Below are 22796 nucleotides of genomic sequence, written 5' to 3'. Positions count from 1 at the left end.
TTTTTTTTGTCAATGTTGAGGGAACATGGTAATTTACTTATGGGCTAACACGTGGGTTATTCCCTCAATAAAAGCACGATTTACTTGATAATTCTCCGAATCTGGTCGTGACACTTCATTCAAGTACTGAAAATTTTACCCCCAGAAAAAAAAAGTACTGAAAATTTCCGGTAATTTTGTAGTTTGTCAAGATGTGACATCATGGGATGTAAGATTTAATGAAAATATTGGAGAGTTTAACTACTCTATCACTCGAAATTTTTGCTTTTTGACGAGTCAAATTACTAAAGTTTACCATAGATTATTAAGAAAAACCAATATATTAATACCATTTTATATAATATATTGATAACATAAGATATTGGATGAGAATCTGAGATTTATCAATTTTTCAACACATACAATAGTTTTTAACAATGTTAATTGTATGAATTGTAGACATTAATCTTAAATTAGTGGACTAGACATTTTGAGATGAAATTTAGACGTATGAAAATTGAAGTGCTATCTAGTATCAAAGTTGAATTAAAAGCTATATATATTCCTTATAATATAACTAGGTCAAGCTTAACTTAGTATACCACGCACATATTATACATAATACTGAATTAATTAGGTTAATTATTTCTTATACGTACGGTATTAGATAATTTTAAATGAATGATGTTTTGTAAACACAAGAAAACAAAGATAACTTTATTTACTCTTTGTCTAAATAAGGGATTTGCCTTGCACTTTGCATGCATTACCATAGGCAATGACACAGCACCTTAAAATAGATTTTAGATTTGTAACCATGCCTATTACTAAAGCATAGCTGTATATTACTATGAACTTTAAATATCTTACGTGATTTACTTCAATTGTTTTCTATGTTTTTTCTTTAGCTTGCTTTGATCTTTACCATGGCTTCCTCCTTGTCTCTTCAATGTTGCTTGATCTCTATCCTTTTCGGGTCTGCGTTCGCTCAATTGTCTGAGAACTTCTATGTAACATCATGTCCTCAGGCAAACACCATAATACAATCCCAAGTTAAATCGGCGGTTGCAAAGGAGGCTCGTATGGGTGCAGCATTGTTGAGACTTCATTTCATTGATTGCCTTATTGGTGTAAGATTTTTGATCTTAGGAGTTGCATGATAATATCAATAATGAACTTGTTTCTATCATGAACTTTTTGGTGGCTCCTAATTATTGATCCTAGAAAAAAAAATTGAAAAAACAAATTACTTCTACTAGCTAAAATTTATGAGGTAAAGGATTATCCTTAAAATTGAAGAAAAATGTAGGTCAAAGTGTCTATGCACATCCATATGTTATTCCACATTTTTTTCAGGGCATATGGTGTAGCTAGGGGGATAATGCATGTGATCATCAAAATTTTGCACTTTGTGTAATATGTTCTATATCTTTGCAAAAACATTAGGGTTGTGATGGTTCTATTTTGCTCGATGACACTCAAAGTGCAATCGGAGAAAGAACTGCATTCGTAAATGGCAATTCAACAATAGGATTTGAAGTCATTGACGCGATCAAAGCTCAACTAGAAAAAGCATGTCCAGGAGTGGTATCTTGTGCAGATATCTTAGCAGTGGCTGCTCGAGACTCTGTTGTCATGGTATGAGTAATTAACGTTATATAAGTCCTTTCAAATAATTCTACAAGTGCATTTTAACAATTTATTTTGGTATTTGAATACAATAACCTAATATTGGGTATAACTGTATAAGCCCCTTGTCACACGTTGAGAAAAAGATAGATATGAAATGCAAATTAGACCAATACTAATTAACACCAATATATGTAATGTAGATAGATTATTATCCAAGTACTTGAATTGTTATGATTTTATTTTGGGTTTTTTTTCCTAGCTTGGTGGACCAAGTTGGACAACGCCATTAGGAAGAAGAGATTCAACTGAAGCACATAAAGATTTGGCTGACACCTTAGTTCCTGTCTTTCTTGGAGATGTTAGTACACAAATTGGAGCCTTCGCAATGAAAGGCTTCAATAAGAATGAATTTGTGGCTTTAGCAGGTAACAATAATTTTCCTTACTTAATTACCACTTTTCAATTGCTAATTGGCACAATGCTCCACTTCAAAATAAAGATAGACTTTTGGGAATAACTGGAAAAACACTTCCTAACAAGTTATGTTGGATTTCCAAGTCTCGAAACAGGGACCTTAGTTTAGCTGAAACGTACAACTCCCTTTATCAGCTGATCTAAACATTTGTTCGTAACAACTTTTACTTGTATTGTATGAATTATTTTTTAGACGGATAACCTAAAGTCATTTTTTTTTGTTTCTCTCAAATATATATAGGTAGTCACACGGTGGGCTTAGCAAGATGCCAATTTTATAGAAAACGTGTCTATGAAGCTAAAAACATAGATCCAACCTATGCGGCATCCATACAAGCAAATTGCCCTAAAGAAGGAGGGGATAACAACACAGCACCAATTGACTCTACAACTCCATTTGTGTTTGATAACGCATACTTTGTCAACCTAATGAAGCAAAAAGGTCTCCTTAACTCCGATCAACAACTGTACACCGGAAAAGGAGGACCAACCGATGCCATTGTCGCAAATTATAGCTCGAATCAACAAGCATTCTTCGATGATTATGCCAAAGCTGTTGTAAAAATTAGTAAAATGGAAGTTCTTACGGGTACACATGGAGAAGTTAGGACTAATTGTAGGAGAGCCAATGGTGCAACGAATTGAGCTTTGGATTGTAATTTTGTTTTTTTTGATATAAATTATAAGTTTAAATTATTTTTCATGAATTTTTTAATTTGATCAAATTTTGATCTATACATCATCTAGACTAATAACAAACCTTCGTATGACATTCATTTTATCTTGTTAAATATAGGTCTGGACCGTACCCACAACCAAGAGAGAGAGAGTCCACTTCACAAGTCCAATGAAGTTCCATCTCGAAATCATATGTATATAGGGCAACACGACATACCAAACACCCGCACAACAGGCACCTCCACAAGCACGGAAGAGGAAAATAAGCAAGAGCAAGAATCGAAAACCTAGCCTTAAAAAACGAACATGAAATAATTAAAACCAAAAAATACTAATTAAAAATAAAAAAAAAAAAAAAACTGAATTGGATCGATGAAGCCCTAATCATACACTTGCGGGAAAATAGAATGAATTTGTAAAATAAAATAAGGATCGTAAAATAAACTTTCTAAATTTCAAAGAGGCTCTGATACCATGTTAAACTCAAGAAGAATTAGAGCTGCTTATTTTGCATTAAAATTCGAAAACCTCTATTTAGTACAAACTAAGGTAACCTAAACATATATTTACCAAAGATATATAACATCACAACATAATATTAACATAAGTACATAAAAAACCGACTTCTAATAATATGGGTTAAAATCTTTTTACAAAGAATGAGTAAACATGACACTAATAAAGATGAATGATAGAAGAGAAACAATTGAATATTTTACATCTCAATAAATTAAATGAAAAGCTATGGATGGACTAAAAATAACATGATTTAGGCTATAGACAAAGTGCTACTTGTGGAAATTAAACTCTTAACTTCAAGGTTGAAAGGTTGTATAGTTGAAACTATACCAATACTTTGTTAGTGTCTTTTCAGTCCTTATTTGTTGATAATTATCATATCAAATATAGTATTATCATATCATATCATATGCATGTAAAATTTACTTTTTCGGTCCGTTACACAAATATTGCACTGTACATTTGTTAATTTTAGGAAGTTTCAATTCACAAATTATTGTAGCGTCTTCATCATATTTGCACATGTTTTTTCTCCCTCTCTTTTTCTCTCTCTCTAGCCTCTCTTTTTTTTTTTTTCCCACATGAATCTCTATATATATTCTTCTCTATTTCTCTCCCCTTCTTAATTTTGTGTCATATTCCCATGTTGCAATATTTGGGGAACTTAGGAAGTACTTCCTTTGTTTTTTTAGTTGACACCTTTCTATTATCAGGCTTGCAACGCATGTTTTTTACGATTAATATCTCTAATTATTAACATTGTAAATTATAAAAAGTAATATACATTGAAACAATTCAAACAAGATCCCACATGAATACATTTTATCGTATTTTTAAACCACAAAAGCGAGTCAAAGCGTGTAGTGTACTGTGAATAGTGTAAAAGTCAAACGGCTTAAAAAACCGAGGAAGTAGAACATTATTTTACAGAGAGAAATCATGGTTGAACTAGTGGTTAGAGCCTTAGAGGCCTTCCTTCCACTTCCACCCTTATGAGATAGAGGGGTTCAATTCTCACCTTATACTCTACTCTTACAGGGATTATCAGTATTGTACAACTGATGTATAAATTAACGGTTATCCATACAACATTTGTTTTTAATTTGTTTGTGAATTGTGACTTTAGTTCTTAGGCTTAGAGAGATTTTTCCTAGAAGGTAATTTAAGCCCATTCCCAAGGTCTTCTTGTACATTTTCTTCCATTGATAATATTCATATGAAAGTCCGAATGTTACAATTAAAAAGACTAAAAAGAAGTAAAAAAAAAAAAAGAGTACGACTTCAAATGACCAATCGATAAGAGAGAATGCTATAAAGATGGAAATAAAAGGCACAAATAGCTTATTTAGCTATCAATTTGAATATGCATAAAGACATAGAATTATATGTCTTGAATTAGTTAACTTTGAATTTAATCGATAAAGATTGCTAATGTGTAAGGATTTAGACAGATTATCTTATGTACTTTTGTATGACCTTTCTTAGACATTAGCTAAATAAGGCAGATATGTACTATGCTTTGCACGCATGATCATTGGAAAAGTAACAAATTTGCGTGAAAATAGTTTTAAAAGAGTATAAAAGATCATAGAGGTTTAGAACTATATTACTCGACAATATTAGTAACGATTAAAACCTAAAATAATTTAATTTGCTTTTTTTTTTTTTTTAGTGCTTTTTCTTTAGCCTACTTTGATTTCTTTTACAATGGCTTCTTTTTCGTTTCTTCAATGGTTCTTGATCTGTATAGTCTTTGGATCGGCTCTAGCTCAATTGTCCGAAAACTTCTATTCAACCTCTTGCCCAAAAGCGCTCTCCATAGTTAGACATAAGGTTAAATACGCGATAAAGAAAGAGCCTCGAATGGGTGCATCTTTGCTAAGACTTCAATTCCATGACTGTAGTGTTGGCGTAAGTCTAATTTACGATATTAGGAATGGTATTTAAAACTTGTGTGCATAATTTGTGTATATAACATGGCTAATTTCGGGCTAATTATCCTAGGAAAATAAAGTAACAACAAAAAATTAATCTCCATGCATTAAGCTCTTGTATTAATTAGTGATTGATCTTCTTCATATTAAATTTTACACGTATATGGTATGGTATATCTAGGTGTATTTATATTCTCCCACAATTTTCCTACATATATGTTATGCGACTTCATGAGCACAAAAGACTGATATGTAAGGAAGGGGAGAATGCATGAAATAACATTCAAATTTGCCCTTTTTTTTTTTTTTTTTTTTTTTTTTTTTTTTTTGTAATAAAAATTTAGGTGACATACTCAAATCATGGACTTGTTCTATTCAACTTATTTCAGATACTTATTACTTATTCCTTGACAAATTCATATCAGATCATCAGAAAACTTCAGATCAGACCAGATCATAAATTTTGATTATCATTTACTTATCGTTAAATATCGTTAATTGTGTACTAAATTTTTTTTTATAAAAATTACATATTTAAAAAATTCACGATGAGACGAATCTAATAAGATCCATTTTGATGATGTTTTTCTTTATAGATTAGTATTAATATGCGGTCAAAATTTAGTCAAATTGTTAAATCAGATCAAACCAAACAAGATCAGAAAAATTCAAATCAGACCTTAAAAAATTCAGACCAGATTTACTTGTTTCAGGTGAAGAGAACAAATCCCATCTTTGTTTGAGAAAATAAGTTAGATACTCCATAAAAAATTTGTACTATATGTTGAATAGAGTACAATATATACTACCTTGTTGCATAGCTAGTAAGTTAGATAATAATTTGTTCCACATGATAAATAATTAGGGATGTGACGGATCACTTTTGCTCGATGACACAAAAACATCACCAAGCGAGAAGTCTGCCTTAATGAATCTTAATTCAGCAAGGGGATTTGAAGTCATTGATAAGGTCAAAGCTCGGATTGAAAAAGCATGTCCTGGGGTAGTATCTTGTGCTGATATCATAGCATTGGTTGCTCGAGACTCTGTTTTTAGGGTATGTTTATAATAGAAGTTTTCTATAATATTCCACCGTTAATGTATTATATATATTTATCTATAAATTGCACCTTGACTAATCTAGTATCACATACTACTAGAGGCAAAGCCAGGATTAAAAATCTATGGGGCCAAGAAACGATAAAAGATACCAAAAAAAAAAAAAAAAAAAAAACCAAAAAAAAATAAAATGTTCAAAGTTGGGAATCAAATCTAAGATCTCTCTCTCACCAAGTCACCATGAAAAATTCCAGCAAACCAACTAGGTTATCACTAACATAATGATATGTAGGACAAATATAAGCTATTTATTAGTTATTCTAGGAGGGTCATACTATATAGTACATATATCACCAGTTGGGCCACGGGAGGCCGGGCCTCCACCAGCCCCCCGTGGCTCCGCCCTTGCATACTACATTAGTTCTAAAATGAGATTTATGCATGTTTTATCAAAGTTATATCTTCTTTTTGTTATTTACAATTTATTTTACTCAAATTCATTTTTGCTATGAATTGTTACACTTTTTACCTAAATTACTTAAGTACTCGTCTATATTGGTTAATTTAATTTACAGCTAGGAGGACCACGTTACCAAGTACCGTTAGGGAGAAGAGATTCGAAAGAAGCACATAAAGCAATGGCCGACGCCTTAGTTCCTCTCTTTCTTTCTGGTTTAGATGCACAATTTGCTGCCTTTGAATCTAAAGGCGTTGGTAAGAACGAATATGTGGCTTTAACAGGTATTATATCTTTTAAATTGCTTGTCGTTTAGACGTATAAATCCAAGTTGGTCTTAACTTAATGCTTGTTAACTAGTTAATGTTGTCCATTGCAAGTATCCTGATATTCCAAAATAATTATAAAAAAAAAAAAAACAAAAATAAAAGCGCAAAATGTATATTTAAATGATGGATATCATGTACTACCTCCACTTTAGATTACTAAACACATCACTTGAATTTTTGCTTTTTGATTAGTTTTTACGCATATTTTCATTACATCAAATTTAATTTTAATAATTCTTACTAATATAATATAAAATTGCATATATAAATACATTGTGCATTGACGCATGAGTTGTATTAGTTAACTATTGTTATTAATCTAAAAACGAAAGGAGTGTGATTTTTATTAGTTATATATATATATATATATATATACATATATTGAGTCGAGATCCAATGAGAAGGAACTTAAAATGAGAATGACGAGAAGAAATAAATGTGCATATATTTTATATTAAATGTGCAATTTTTTTTTTTATATTGAATGTGCATAATTGTGTTTCAAACTGATAAAATTATTAATTTTCTGGAAAAACGAAAATTATGCACATTTGTTCAAAAAATATGCACATCAAATTTGAATCAATTTTTTTTTTTGCACATTTAGTTCAAAAAATATGCACATTTAGTACAAAATTATGCACAAAAATCCTTCTTATTTTAAGGAACTTCTCATTTGACCCCATCTAGAGGTGTCAAAACCACACCTAATTCGACACGATTGATCCAAAAAATATCCAATTCAGATTTCGACTTGCATGGACATAATAATTTCACACGACTCAACTTTAAAATTGATCCGACTCGACCCCATCAAACCCGATCCAAACATTCAAATTGACACTTCTATCCCCATCCCCCAAGAATAATTGTGTTATTAACACTTGATTGTGGACTATTATACTTTTGTTACGTATAGGTGGTCACACGGTTGGCATGGCAAGATGTGTATCCTATAGAAAACGTATCTACGAGGACACGAACATCGACCCCGCTTATGCGGCTTCGTTGCGAAAAAATTGCCCTAAGCAAGGAGGGGATAACAACACAGCACCAATTGACTACGAAACTCCATTTAAATTTGACAATAAATACTTTGTCAACTTGATGAAGCAAAGAGGTCTTCTTAGTTCAGATCAAGCACTATACACCGGAAAGGGTGGACCGGCCGACGCCATTGTTGCAAATTATAGTTCAAGTAAGGAAACCTTCTTCAAGGATTTTGTCACATCAATTGTAAAATTCGGTCAATTGGGTGTTCTTACTGGCAAAAACGGAGAAATCAGAACAAATTGCCGGAAGCCTAATGGTGCTAATTAAATGCATGAGGCCTGTTATAAAATTTTCATCTTTGTGCGTAAAAATTTTAGCCTTTAGACGACGTGTGTGGGTCATAGACTATATAAACGAAAAATTCGTCTATGATTGTAATTGCTATCATCAAACAAAATGTAAGTTTGATTAGGTAGATATATGATACCAATGCACGGTTGTTTGTTGTTAGCAAACAACTGGCTAGTATGGGTCGATCCCACAGGCCGGACAACATGTTTTATAAATTTTGCTAATATATATTTTTGCTAAACTATTTCAATAAATTAAACTAAGATTAATTTACACTATTCAATTCTATCTATGAAATTTTATTGTTATCAATTTTATATTTTTGGTTCAATAGCATAAAACTAGAAGTCAATTACTAAATTTTATAACAAACAATAATTGATCAAAACTCTCTCATATACTTATTATTGAATTTGCACGTTGCTCATAGCTGCAATTACTTTTTCATCTCTAAAAATTAAAAAGCTTAACTATATAAGTTGGAATGGAGAGAGCAGAGAAAGTTCATTATTGTGAAGAGATATTGAAAGTTAAATTTGTACATATATTTTGAATCAAATGTGCATAATTTTTGTACTAAATATGCATAATTTTTTTTTTATAAAGGTGCATTTCGCGTAGGTGGAATGCAAATCGTGGGTTTTATTTGTACAATCAAGATTTCTTCTCATTCTTCTCATTTTAAGATCCTTCTCATTGGATCTCAACCCCCCCCCCCCACACACACACACATATTTGAAAGGCAACTTTATTATATATGTGTACTTCGTATATTTCTATGAAACAAAATTACTTGAATTATATCTATTCAGATATCAATGTTATTAATGCTTTAAACTGTTTCAACTTTTATATGTGTACTTCGTATATTTCTATGAAACAAAATTACTTGAATTATATCTATTCAGATATCAATGTTATTAATGCTTTAAACTGTTTTTAAAAAATGAAGAAATTTAGAGTATAAAAATTAATTGAATGCTTGAAAATAAAAGAGGAATTAAAAAGAGAACAAATGTCGGTCATATAAAAGCCCACATCGGCAATGAGAAAATTAAAAGAGGTAGGTGTTAGAAAGAAGTGTCTTTAAATTAATAACTTAAGACAAAGTGGACACTTCCAACAATCCAAATCACTAGTAGAAAATCTAATTGGGAAGCCCTAAATTGGAAGCGGTTATTCAATTCCGCTTTCAAAAACCCACCAAAAAAAACAACCTAAGATTTGAAAAGGGAAGCGGTTTTGGGTTATCCGCTTCCAAATATTGTAATTGGAAGCGGTTTGAACATTAAACCGCTTTCCATTTGCTAAAAAACCCTAAAAATTAAAACCCCCTATTTCCCACGCTCTCTCTCCTCTCTTCCCTCTTTCTCACGCCGCGCGCTCTCTCTCCTCTCATTTCTCAGTTTTCCCCCTCATGCCTCACTTGTATCTCCTCTCTCCCCTCTCCCCTCACATCCTCTTTCCTTTCTCATCTCCTTTCCTCTCTCCTCTTATCACCGACAACATCCACGACGCCGAGCACCGCCAAGCACCACCGAGCAGCCTTCACCCACACCCACACCGACCACAATAACCACTGACGCCGAGCACCACCGAACATCCCACACCTAGCACCCTAAGCAGCCCACACCGAGTCCGCCGAGTAGCCCTCACCGATTTTCAAATCTAAGTTTATGGTAAGAATTTCAATCTAGTTTTTTTTTCCCCTTCAAATTTCATCTTCTATATGAAGTTTTTGAGTTTTTTGAAGTTTTTGAGTTCTAAAAGTTTTTGAATATATTTTTTAATCTAAATTAGATCTTTCCTTATTAGATTGTTTGATTTTTATTTTATCTAATTTTTTGGTCTTTCGTGTTTTGATTTTGATTTTTTATTTTATTTTGTTTGTCCATTTTTGCTTTAGATTGCGGTGGTGATAGCAGGGTGGTGGCGGCAGAACAGCACGACGGTGGTGGCAGAATACCATGGCGGTGGTGGGAGAATACCACGGCGGTGGTGGGCTGGTGGCTTCAGTAGAATTTTTTTTTTTGATGGTCAATAGATTTTTTTTTAATTAAAATTTAATTTTTTTGGAAACAATATTAAAATGTAATATGACATCAAATTATCAATGGAAATATATATTTTTGTACATATGATTAGTTGTTGTGTATTAATTTCTGAGAAAAAAGCAAACTAAAAAAATTAAATTTTAAAGGCATAATGGGAAGCGATTTCGCACCAAAACCGCTTCCCTTTCACTACAAATGGGAAGCGGTTCAAACCGCTTCCCATTTAAAAGGCTAATGGGAAGCCCCCCCAAGCGCAAGGGGTTTAAAACCGCTTCCCTTTAGGGGGTTTGAACCGCTTCCCATTTGCCTTATTCTACTTGTGAATGGCCATGCCTTAAGTGTGATAAATCACATTTATATAAAGTTTATAGGCACAATTATGCTAGTTTTATAGTTCCTTTTTGAGTCTTTTATCGCTTTTTAGGCCGCAATTACATAAGTTGTCCTTTTTGTGCTCTAATACGCTTTGTTTGTGTTTTTCTTAATGTTTCAGGTTGTTTCTATAACTATTTGGACGCTTTCGAAGTGGTTTTGGAAGAATCGGATAATGAAAGGATGAACAGTCGATGAATTGAGGTTGTTCAATGAAGGATATATGTTTGTGCAAAATTATTTTGAGATTTATATGCATGAGGAATGAATATAGCATCCATAAGGGTCGTTATGCACTTTTCGGAAATGAATTTAAGCTAGAAACGAAGGAAAACGATGGTCTACAAAGTGGCAAAACAGACCTTTGGTTACTCTTTTGATCATAACTTGAGTTCTACAGATTGTAATGAATGAATTCAAATTGCATTAGAAACTAGACTTGAAGATCTTTCCATTGATAGGTCGCACGCCCCTATACAATTCCTGATCTCGAGATACAAGCCTTTGAAGTTGACCCTGCGAAGCTGCCAATCCATCGCCCAGCCATCGGGCGATGGACGTGTTGTGCGATCGGCCGTGAGCTGCTGGTTGGGGAGATGGAAAACCAGCGGCCGCTGTTCGAACTCCCCCTTGTGCAGCTCGTCCAACCATCAGCCACCCATCGCCCGATGGGTGGTGCACGCATTTGATGATCGAGGAGTCCTATGTGGACTACAACTCTTAAATTCGACCAATCATTAAACTTCTTTTTGTAATTTTTATTTTCCTATTTTTATTTAGGTTTAGGATAATATAAATACTCAAGGGATATTATTTTTCCCTTATGCCTTTTTATACTTTTTATTTTACGTTCGTTTTCTCCCTAGCCCTAGTTTTTCATGGACAACTCCATGGATTCCTCCATGGATTTGTTCTTGAATTTCTTACTTTAATTTATAAAGGTAATTTTATTTCTTTATTTTTATTATGCTTTCTTCATTAGATTTAGTTTTTATTATTTATTTCATGCTAGAGTAGTAGTTTATTTCTAAGGTTTGGGAATCCATGTTTATACAATGAATCTTGATTGATGTTTTTAATATTTTGATTATTAATTTCTCTCATTGATAGTGTTTTATTGTTAATCTTGCAACCTGATCAATTGTTTGATTAATTCATGTTAATAAGAGTTTGAATCGAAAGATCTTACTTTTAGAGGCTTCCCTACAATTAGCAATTCTGATTATGTTAGCGACCGTACTGCATATGTTGAATTGAGAGCGTTAAGACCCGACCGTAGGCTTAGCAATTGCTCTAGATAATTGAATGATTGAATTTTTATTGATATTTGATAGATTTAGAGCGATAAACATGGTGAACCATAACCCTAGGTCTTTTTATTAATTGTTTTATTTCTATTTTAATTTAGACTATTTTTCTATCCCAATTTCGTGACATAGTTTAGTTTCTCCATACCTTGAAAGCTATATTAAATAGCCATCTCTCTGTGGATTCGACCCTACTTACCCTACTATATTGTTAGTTGGTTTGTTAGGAATTTATTTTTGACAGGTGTACGACAACCTATCAGAGTGTTATAGGGTTCATAGGAATCTCCTTGACTTATTTCGATTTCAAATTTGGAAATTGAAAATAATCCAAAGCTAAAAGGCTCATAATCCATGGAATTAGGTCAATTTTGGAGGGGGCTAAACTAAGTGTCCATAAATATCAATGACCCATAGAGCAGGAACAAAAGACATAAGGCAAAGTTTACTTGCAAATAAGACATTGCCACCATAAGAGTATCATATCCCTAGAGCCTTCTTAGTGTAATCTTGTGCTTGCTGCTTTTGACAAGAATATTCATGATCTTGCGGCATTGCTCTACTGCCATTTGAGGAGTCCACAAGTAATCAAAATTGTTTACAGGCTTTTGAGGTTGTTCGGTGTCTGAATCACCAACTTGAGCAAGATGAGCAACTCTTTTGTTTTTATTGAAGTTTTGCTGACTAGAATCTTTGCTATTGTTCCACACATTATTCCACCCAGGTGGATAGCCACGTAGTTTGAAACACCTATCAATGTCATGTCCTGTTATCTTGCAATGGTCACAAAACCACTGCCTCTTATTACCAGTCATCATGCTATTCTGATTCTAAGGCTGATTATAAGACTCTATAGAATTCTGTTTGAAATTTATGTCATATGGCCTGTCATTGAACTTCCTTCCAGCAGCAAAAGCCATAGGTTCTAAAGAGGTAGATGATCTTGCACTCATTTCTTTGTGTTTCTCTTCTTGAACACACAATCGATATGCAATGGTGATAATAGGTAGAGGTTGCATCAGAATATTAGTCTTGACCATAGCATACTTGTCATTGAGTTTCATTAGAAACATCATCAATCTCTAATCCTGTTGGGCTTTCACTATTTCGTAGTAATAAGACTAGTACAGGAAGCACAAGAACATATAGGAAGAGGTTCATTACTGTCTATTTCATCCCAAACTGACTTAATCTTTGTAAATCAAATAACTGCTGATACAAAGCATATTGTTATGTAGCAGAAGTATGGCCAAACCTCTCCTCAAAATCATCCCAAAGATCCTTAGTAGACTTGCAATACCACACACTCTTAGCTATACTTTTCTCTAAGGCAAACAACAACAAACCTAGAACCAGATCATTACATCTAAACCAAGCTTTATGGTTTATATCAGTAGCAAGTGGTTGCTCAACACTGCCATCAATGAATCCTAGTTTGTTTCTCGAGGACAAACTCAAGACAATAGACCTCTTCCAGTCATCACCAAAACCACTTCCATCAAACACATCAGAAACTAAGGTTTCAATCGAAGTATCAAAAGGATGAATATAGTACACACATCCAAGTACAACAGTAGGATCCAAAACAAACTGTTGTGTATTCTGAGGCATGATTAACAGAAAATTATCATAAAAAATATCACAAATCTCAAACAATACTTGTATTAGAAAACTTACTCCAAAAAATCCACAAAGAAATAAAGAATGCACTCAATAATTCAATATCCTCAACAGAAGCCTCAAGATTCACAACCTCAGAATCAATCTAAAAATATCAACAGTAGCTCAATAACAACAATCTAGACAAAATCACAAACATCATAGGAATCAAATTCCTCAACCAAAAAATATATCAACCTCAATCAAACAAATCGGTTGAACAACCTCAAAGAACAGATGCAAGAACAATTGCAACAACAATTGCAACCTCAATCAAGGAAGTATGGCCAAACCTTTCCTCAAGATCATCCCAAAGATCATTAGTAGACTTGAAATACCACACACTCTTAGCTATACTTTTCTCTAAGGCAAACAACAACCAACCTAGAACCAGATCATTACATCTACACCAAGCTTTATGGTTTAGATCAGTAGTAGGTGGTTGCTCAACACTGCCATCAATGAATCTTAGTTTGTTTCTCGAGGACAAACTCAAGACAATAGACCTCCTCCAGTCACCAAAACCACTTCCATCAAACACATCAGAAACTAAGGTTTCAATTGAAACATCAAAAGGATGAATATATTACACACATCGAAGTACAACAGTAGGATCCAAAACAAACTGTTGTGTATTCTGAGGCATGATTAACAGAAAATTATCCTAAAAAAATTTCACAAATTTCAAACAATACTTATATCAGAAAACTTACTCCAAAAAATCCACAAAGAAATAAAGAATGCACTTAATAATTCAATATCCTCAACAGAAGCCTCAAGATTCACAACCTCAGAATCAATCTAAAAATATCAACAGTAGCTCAATAACAACAATCTAGACAAAATCACAAACAACATAGGAATCAAATTCCTCAACCAAAAAATATATCAACCTCAATCAAACAAATCAGTTGAACAACCTCAAAGAACAGATGCAACAACAATTGCAACAACAATTGCAACCTCAATCAAGGAAGTATGGTCAAACCTCTCCTCAAGATCATCCCAAAGATCATTAGTAGACTTGCAATACCACACACTCTTAGCTATACTTTTCTCTAAGGCAAACAACAACCAACCTAGAACCAGATCATTACATCTACACCAAGCTTTATGGTTTAGATCAGTAGTAGGTGGTTGCTCAACACTGCCATTAATGAATCTTAGTTTGTTTCTCGAGGACAAACTCAAGACAATAGACCTCTTCCAGTCACCAAAACCACTTCCATCAAACACATCAGAAACTAATGTTTCAAACGAAACATCAAAAGGATGAATATAATACACACATCCAAGTACAACAGTAGGATCCAAAACAAACTGTTGTGTATTCTGAGGCATGATTAACAGAAAATTATCCTAAAAAATATCACAAATCTCAAACAATACTTGTATCAGAAAACTTACTCCAAAAAATCCACAAAGAAATAAAGAATGCACTCAAGAATTCAATATCCTCAACAGAAGCCTCAAGATTCACAACCTCAGAATCAATATAAAAATATCAATAGTAGCTTAATAACAACAATCTAGACAAAATCACAAACAACATAGGAATCAAATTCCTCAACCACAAAATATATCAACCTCAATCAAACAAATATTCAAACAAATCAGGTGAACAACCTCAAAGAACAGATGCAAGAACAATTGCAACAAAAATTACAACCTCAATCAAGCATTAAATGACGAACAACCAAAAAATCATACCTGAAAATGCAGAAAAAAAAAACATCGAATCAATCAACAGTATAACATCAAAACTCCATTAAAGCAGCAATCAAAAATAGTGGAAGAAATTTGCGGAAGATTCGAGCTATTTTTGCTTTGATACCATGTTGATTTTATCTGAATAGAGAGAAAAATCTAGAGAAGAAAACAAATGGAAATAATTATGTTGTATTATTTCTAAATGAATAAAAAAAATACGGAGGAAAAGTATTTATGATGCAGCTCCTAACTACATTCTATTACATGCAACAATAAATCTATCATTTTTTTTATTAATGGGTTTAGTCAACATGAAACAAATTATATTAAAATTATTAATTTAAAAAATTACGTAAAAGAATCAATGCAACTGAATTAAATTTTACTATTGGAGATATGAGGGAACCAAACTAGAGCAGGAAAAGGAAACAAAAAGAAAAGAAGAAAAAAGAAAAAGAGAAAGAAGAGAGCGAGGAAGAGATTGAGAAAGAAGAGAACAAGAGAGGAAAACAAATATGCACTGCCTTGTTGTTGTTTGCTCGCACCACATTAATCGAGTCACTCTCAAGCTGCACACTGTCAAAACCCAACCTTCTTGCAAGTGCCAATGCAAACCTACAAGCTGTTGCCTCTGCTAACTCCACACCCCACCCAGCATGCTCGTGGCACACATCAACCAAAATATTCCCATGCTCATCTCTGATAACCACGCCCAGCCCTGTAACAAAACCAAGATGTACATCACAGTTTACCTTAACACGACCCTGACTTGGGCAGCTTCACGAATCAGCAGGGGAGCTTGCAGTAGGACCAGCCCTGTCAGCACTCTGACAGCGTACTAATTGCTATCACGAACAAAATTAACCCAGTCCCTTGCAACATCCACCGCGTTGAAGGATTTTTGCTCATAAATAGTCATGTTCCTACAGTGCCAAGAAGCCCACGCAAGAGTAGAAATTGACACCAACTCACTTCTTGAAACGTTCTTTGACAACCATAAAAAACGCTCCAAAAAATTAGAATCAGGGGCTTGTTGAATATGAGTAAGATGCTGACTAGCAGCCCAAATTTCTTTTGCAGTATTGCAATAAAAAGTGGCGTGGATAATGGATTCCTCCAAATAATTGCATATAGAGCACACTTTATCAGGAAGCCACGCATCGCTCCATACCTTAATGTTGCTGCCATTTCCTACTCTCCATTTAAGGCCCTCAAGAAGCAACTCCTTTGCACCCCACATACTCCTCCAAGCGTAACTTGGATCAAAACCGATACTAGCCTCAAGAACATAACAATATTTGAAATATTTTGCTTTTAATATTGAATGGATAAACGTACCCGGATTGTGATGAAGCCTCCACATTTGTTTGGCTAATATGTCTTTATTAAAGCATTTGAGGTCTCGGAACCCCATCCCACCAAGGGCCTTTGGTTGACAAAGGAGCTCCCATTTTTGCCAATGCATCTTACTCGCAGTCTCAGTCAAACCCTACCAAAATCGAGCAAGCATAGCATGAATTTCATCAATTAGGCCATCAGGGATCTTAACGATACTCATCATGTACGTCGGAATGGCTTGTGGAACAGCTTTAATGAGGACTTCCTTGCCCGGTCTAGACAACAATTAATTTTTCTTTCCACCCCTGCAACGTTTTCCATAATCAGTCTTTCAACCCTGCAAAAATAGCTTTCTTCGATCTCCCAATGATAGCAGGCAAACCCAAATACTTCTCATGACGTTCAACTTCTCGAATACCCAAAATATCAATAATTTCTTGCCTTCGACTTCGACATACCTTTTTACTAAAGAAGACTTCCGTTTTGCTCAGATTGACATTCTGTCAGGATGCTATCTCGTATTTGCTAATAATATTAGCAATAGTTGAGCATTCTTGCAAACTAGCCCTCGCAAAAAGTATACTGTCATCAGCAAAAAATAAATGGGAAACCCGGGGAGCATTCTGGCAAATTCTAGCACCATGGATAAGCCTAGCATTCTTCGCCTTGGTGATCAAGGTCGAAAAAGCATCCACAGATAACAGGAACAAGTACGGAGAAATCGGATCACCTTGCCTTAACCCCCTCGACAGAACCACAGACCCAGCAATACGGCCATTGATCTTGAAAGCAAAGGAAACACTGTTAATGCAACACATAACACGGTGAATCCAATTTGCCGAGAACCCCATCTTAACCATAACTTGCTCCAAGAAAACCCATTCAACACGATCATATGCCTTGCTCATATCCAGTTTCAAAGCAATGTTACCCTCTTTCCCTTCCCCTCCACGTTTCATAGCATGAAAAATCTCAAAAGCTACAATAGCATTATCAGTGATAAGTCTCTGCGGGACAAAAGCGCTCTAATTGGGGGATATAATATCACCCAAAAAAAAATTAATTTATTTGCTAGCACTTTTGACACAAATTTATATATGACATTGCATTTTTAATACATGTATAGTGCTAGCATTTCGGAATTAACTATATTTGTATGTATATATATACTATATATATACATATATATACATATACATATATATATACATACATATATACATACATATATATATAAATAATGATAAAGTGGATGATTTCAACCACCTAATGTGTCCAAACAAGGTGTATAAGGATTCATGGGAACAAATTAAAGTACCACCACCTATTTACTTTTCGAGTCTAAAACACTTAAAAAAAAAAAAGTACCGCGACCTATTTACTTTTCGAGTCTAAAACATTTAAATTTTTTTTTCAATATTAAATGATCTGTGAGATTAGATAAATTTATAGGTTTCTTAACGTGATGTCGAAACCTTTAGGGTGATACAGTTAATGTTGTTTGGAATAATTTATGACTATTAGCCGGTCACATAAAAGTCAATGGTAGCCTTGATTTAATGAAATAGCGTAAGTTTTAAATGGTTAAATAAATAATTTAAAGACGAAGCAGGTTGCAACCATCTAATTGGTCTCCCGAATCAAAGTGTCCTGAGGGGTTTTGCATAGGAGGCAACCCAAATTGGTGTTTTTTTTCCAGGTTTGAAAAGTTTATATACCAAACTAAAATCTATAATCAATGAAAATGGCCATTATAGTGTTTTCAAGATTTGATGATGAAAATTCACTGGTATATAAGGGATGGATCCCAAAATCATATAATATTGTAAGAATTATTAGTTAGTCACATAAAGGGTCATGGAGGCCTTAAGTGAATGAAAATAGAGGCAAGTTCAAACCAATTCCGAAGTCGAGTCCTAAATTAATTTTTGTATTTACCTAAATTGTTTTTTCAAGTCAATTAACTAATTGCCAATGTTTAAATTTATAAAAATATCATCAAGTTTTATCTATCATGTATTAATTTTTTATTGCATGAATTGTACTTTGCCAATAAAAGGCAAAGAAGGGTATTTTAGACCTTCAATAGAATACCAATACTTTTTACTTCCCCTCTAAACTTATATAATAGATGGACATTTTGTCAAAATTTACCTAATAAAATCCATATTTTGTGATAAACTACCTAATAAAAAATGTTGTAATAAACTACCTAATAAAGATAAAACGTTGTAAAAAAAAAAACTACCTTTAAAAAGGTAAAATATTGTAAAATACTACCTATACCAGATTTCCACTATTGACGGACCTTAAGATACTCTTGAAACCACCACTTTCATTCCCAAAACTAATACAACTTGCTTGAAATCGCCTCCACCAGTCCTAAACCACCCTTCAACCCCAAAATGACCACCTCTACCCCAAAAACCAACATCCGAAGCACTAATTTACCCTTAATTACCAATTCGAAATATCCTCCAACCGCCCCGAAAACAACCTTACCACCTTGAAAACCAACCTTCACGGTTGTTTCCGGGGTGGATTAACGTCGTTAAATTAAGTCGACGATGGAAATTCGGTCAAAAGTAGAATCTTACAACATTTTACCTTTTATGGTAGTTTCTTATAACTTTTTTTTAATTAGATAGTTTCTCACAAAATTTAGGCTTTATTAATTAGATAGTTTCTCACAAAAAAGTCCATAGATATATGGCAAAATTGAACTCAATAGTACAAACTTTTAACAAGACGCATGTAGTAGCATGAACTTTGACTAATAGCTACTCCCTCCGTCCCATAATACGTAACACAGTCAACATTGCACACATGCATGCCAATGCACTAGTTTGACTTTATTTTTATATAATTAAATATTAATAAAAATTATTAATATTATGAAACTTTTTTTTTATTAATTCCTATGTAACAACATATTTTATGATAAAATATGTTTTTTTATTTATTATGTTAGTAAAAATTATGGTCAAAGCTAATACATGAATAGTGCAAAAATATCCAACGTCTCATGTATTCTGGGAGTCTGGGACGACGGAGGGAGTATAACAACACAAACTTATTTATTGGAAGCAAAAAATATTATAAATGAAACTTGACACCTGGAGGGAGTATAACACACAAACTTATTTATCGGGAGCAAAAAATATCATAAATGAAACTTGGCACCAGATATTTTGTCAAAGACAGGGTATATAATATTGTAAAAGTTTAATTTGTGTCAAAGAAAAAAATAAAGTATATATATTGTAAAAGTTGACGAAGTATGATAATTAATTTGTCAAAGTAAGGTTGTAGTAATTCTTGTAAACAATGGCAAAAGTAAACGTCAAACTGAAACTTAAAACTAAGGAAGAGATTGCTTTTTTTAGGGTAGAAGTAATTAAAATGAGGGAAGAAAGAGATCAGATTACTACAAAGTAGGAAATAACAGGCCTAACTAACTATCATATTCATATATATCTAGAATAATATGTAAAGAAAATCTTAAATTGGTTAATTTTGAATTTAAATGATAACCATTGTTAAGGAGAAGGAAAATAGCCAGATTATCCTAAGCAATTCATTAGGGAAATACCTTTCTTAATCGGATATATGCTAAAAAAAGACATTTGAATTGCACTTTACAAGCATAATCATTGAAACTAGGACGTGTAAATAATATTTCAAACATTATAAAAGAAGAAGCAAAAATAGAACAACTTATTACATTATTATTTTTTTGAGATAGTAACTTGAAGACCTTATATTGTTTTAATATCCTTATATTTTATGTTTATCCTTTAGTCTACTTTAATTTCTTCCATGGCATCCTCCTCGTTGCTTCAATGGTGCTTGATCTTTGTACTTTTCGGGTCGGCATTCGCACAATTGTCTGAAGACTACTATGCATTAACATGTCCACAGGTTAACTCTATTATTAAAGATGAAATGACAAACATCTTAAGGAAAGAACCTGGCATGGGTGGATCTCTTGTACATCTTCATTTCCATGATTGCGGAGTTAGTGTAAGTCTAAGATTTTAATTTGGTTATATATATACGTAGCTTGTGCATACAATAGGTCTTATATAAGGATCTTAATAGTGGTTCTAGGTTAAACAAGGAACACTTAATTGATCTCTCCATGCATAAGTTAGTGTGCTTATGATGTCAAGATCCTCATTATTCTTATAAAAAAATCAATGAGGATATGATGTCTATGATACATTCAGATGTAATTATACATCCTTCCACATTCTCCTCCCCACAAACACATGCGAGGGAGGGAAAATGTAGAAATGGTGATCGATCCATTGCTCGTTTGTATAGGGCCGGGTTCAGATCTTGTTAATTCGAGTTTGGTCATGTTTAGGTTGATTCAGGTTTTATTTTGGGTTGGGTCGCTTTATATTCAGTTGACAATGTTCTAAATTTGATAAAAGTGTTATTATTAAACATATGGTTTTGTTAAGGTTCAGTTAATATTGAACGGGTCAAGTGATTTCAAATTGTGTTAAAGTCATGTAATCAAGATCAAGTATTTCGAGTTGAATGATCCACTTAGAGTCGATTACACCTGATTTAGAATAATGTGATAGAATATGAAATTTTAATTTCTTACACCATGAATTTTTCACGAAATAATAGGTGATATAACGGTCCCTTTTTTTCTTTTTTCTTTTTTTTTTTTTTTTTTTTTTTTTTTTTTTTTTGAGGAAACCATACAAAACCAAATGTTACCATTATAGAGAGTATAAAACTACTTTAATTTTGAAGTTATTATTTTTGTTAGTCAACTAAATGATTGCAGTGTAAACTTGTTGAATAATTAGGGATGTGATGCATCAATTTTGCTCGATGATACACCAAGTGCGGCTGGGGAGAAATCTGCCGCACTTAATCAAAATTCAACATGGGGATACGAAGCCATTGACCAGATTAAGGCCCGGGTAGAAAAAGAATGCCCAGGTATTGTATCATGTGCTGATATCTTAACTGTGGCTGCTCGAGACTCAATTGTCGGGGTATGGTTACCTTATAACTTCTTTATTTCCAAAGTTAAGTTATTTTATTGAATTTTCTCCTTGATTCAGTAAATTTTTTGAATTCATAATGAATTTTCCAGCTTGGTGGACCAACTTGGACAGTACCGTTAGGAAGGAAAGATTCGCTTGAACCACATAGATTTATGACTAACCTCTTAGGTGCTCTCTTTATTGGGAATTTAGAAACACTGATTTTTGCCTTTAAACTAAAAGGCTTCTCAACCGAAGAATTTGTGGCTTTAACAGGTAATTTTTTTTCCTTTTATTCACAAGAAGGGGGCAATTCCTTATATCAACTAATATTCCGTTCATACCAAACTTTATACAATTTTTTATGTGATAGTCGATACTTATAAGAAATATAAAAAGGTGTGTTATAAGTATAAAAAGACTAGTAAAAGTGTGTTTTTATGAAAATGTAGACGTGATGTGAGATATTTACACAAAACTATATCGAAAGAGACATAAACTGTTACGTTTTGACTAATGTTTATCTCAAATACAGGCTCTCACACAATTGGTAGGGCAAGGTGCACAACCTTTCGAAAACGTATCTACGAGGAAACAAACATAGATCCTAGCTTTGCGAAGGCAACGCAAGTACATTGTCCTAGGCAAGGAAACAATGGCGATCGTATACCAATCGATTGCACCACTCCATACGTGTTTGACAATGCATACTTCAAAAACTTGATGCAACAAAAAGGTCTTCTTGACATTGATCAAGAGCTATACACCGGAAAGGGTGGGCCCGCGGATGCCATTGTTGCTAATTATAGTGCAAATCAAGATAACTTTTTCAAGGAATATACCACAGCAATACTAAAGTTCGGACAAATAGGTGTTCTTACCGGAAACGATGGAGAGGTTAGAATTAATTGTAGGAAGGTCAATGCTCCGAAAGCTTGA

General features: G+C 33.4%; 3 protein-coding genes across 3 annotated transcripts in view; 2 read left to right on the top strand and 1 right to left on the bottom strand.

Annotated features, from left to right (window-relative positions):
* Positions 1-8381, top strand: part of LOC145622457 (cationic peroxidase 1-like) — a 31639-nt gene extending 23258 nt beyond the window's left edge. The window contains exons 3-5 of the mRNA XM_081676408.1: positions 1511-1617; positions 6851-7016; positions 7981-8381. Of these exons, the coding sequence (XP_081532534.1) occupies positions 1511-1617; positions 6851-7016; positions 7981-8381 (674 nt within the window). The remainder of the gene's footprint in view (positions 1-1510; positions 1618-6850; positions 7017-7980) is intronic.
* An 8967-nt stretch (positions 8382-17348) lies between these two features.
* Positions 17349-17804, bottom strand: LOC145622441 (secreted RxLR effector protein 78-like). Its single transcript, XM_081676407.1, has one exon. It carries the CDS (start codon positions 17802-17804, stop codon positions 17349-17351), a length of 456 nt encoding a protein of 151 aa, XP_081532533.1.
* Positions 17805-20664: 2860 nt separating this feature from the next.
* LOC145622425 (cationic peroxidase 1-like) lies at positions 20665-22796 on the top strand. Its single transcript, XM_081676405.1, has 4 exons — positions 20665-20868; positions 21675-21866; positions 21968-22133; positions 22393-22796. Exons 1-4 carry the CDS (start codon positions 20665-20667, stop codon positions 22794-22796), a joined length of 966 nt encoding a protein of 321 aa, XP_081532531.1.

This window comes from Chenopodium album, chromosome 3, assembly GCF_948465745.1.
Source record: "Chenopodium album chromosome 3, dcCheAlbu1.1, whole genome shotgun sequence".
Taxonomy (NCBI): Eukaryota; Viridiplantae; Streptophyta; class Magnoliopsida; order Caryophyllales; family Amaranthaceae; genus Chenopodium; species Chenopodium album.
This window is presented reverse-complemented; position numbering and strand designations above follow the sequence as displayed.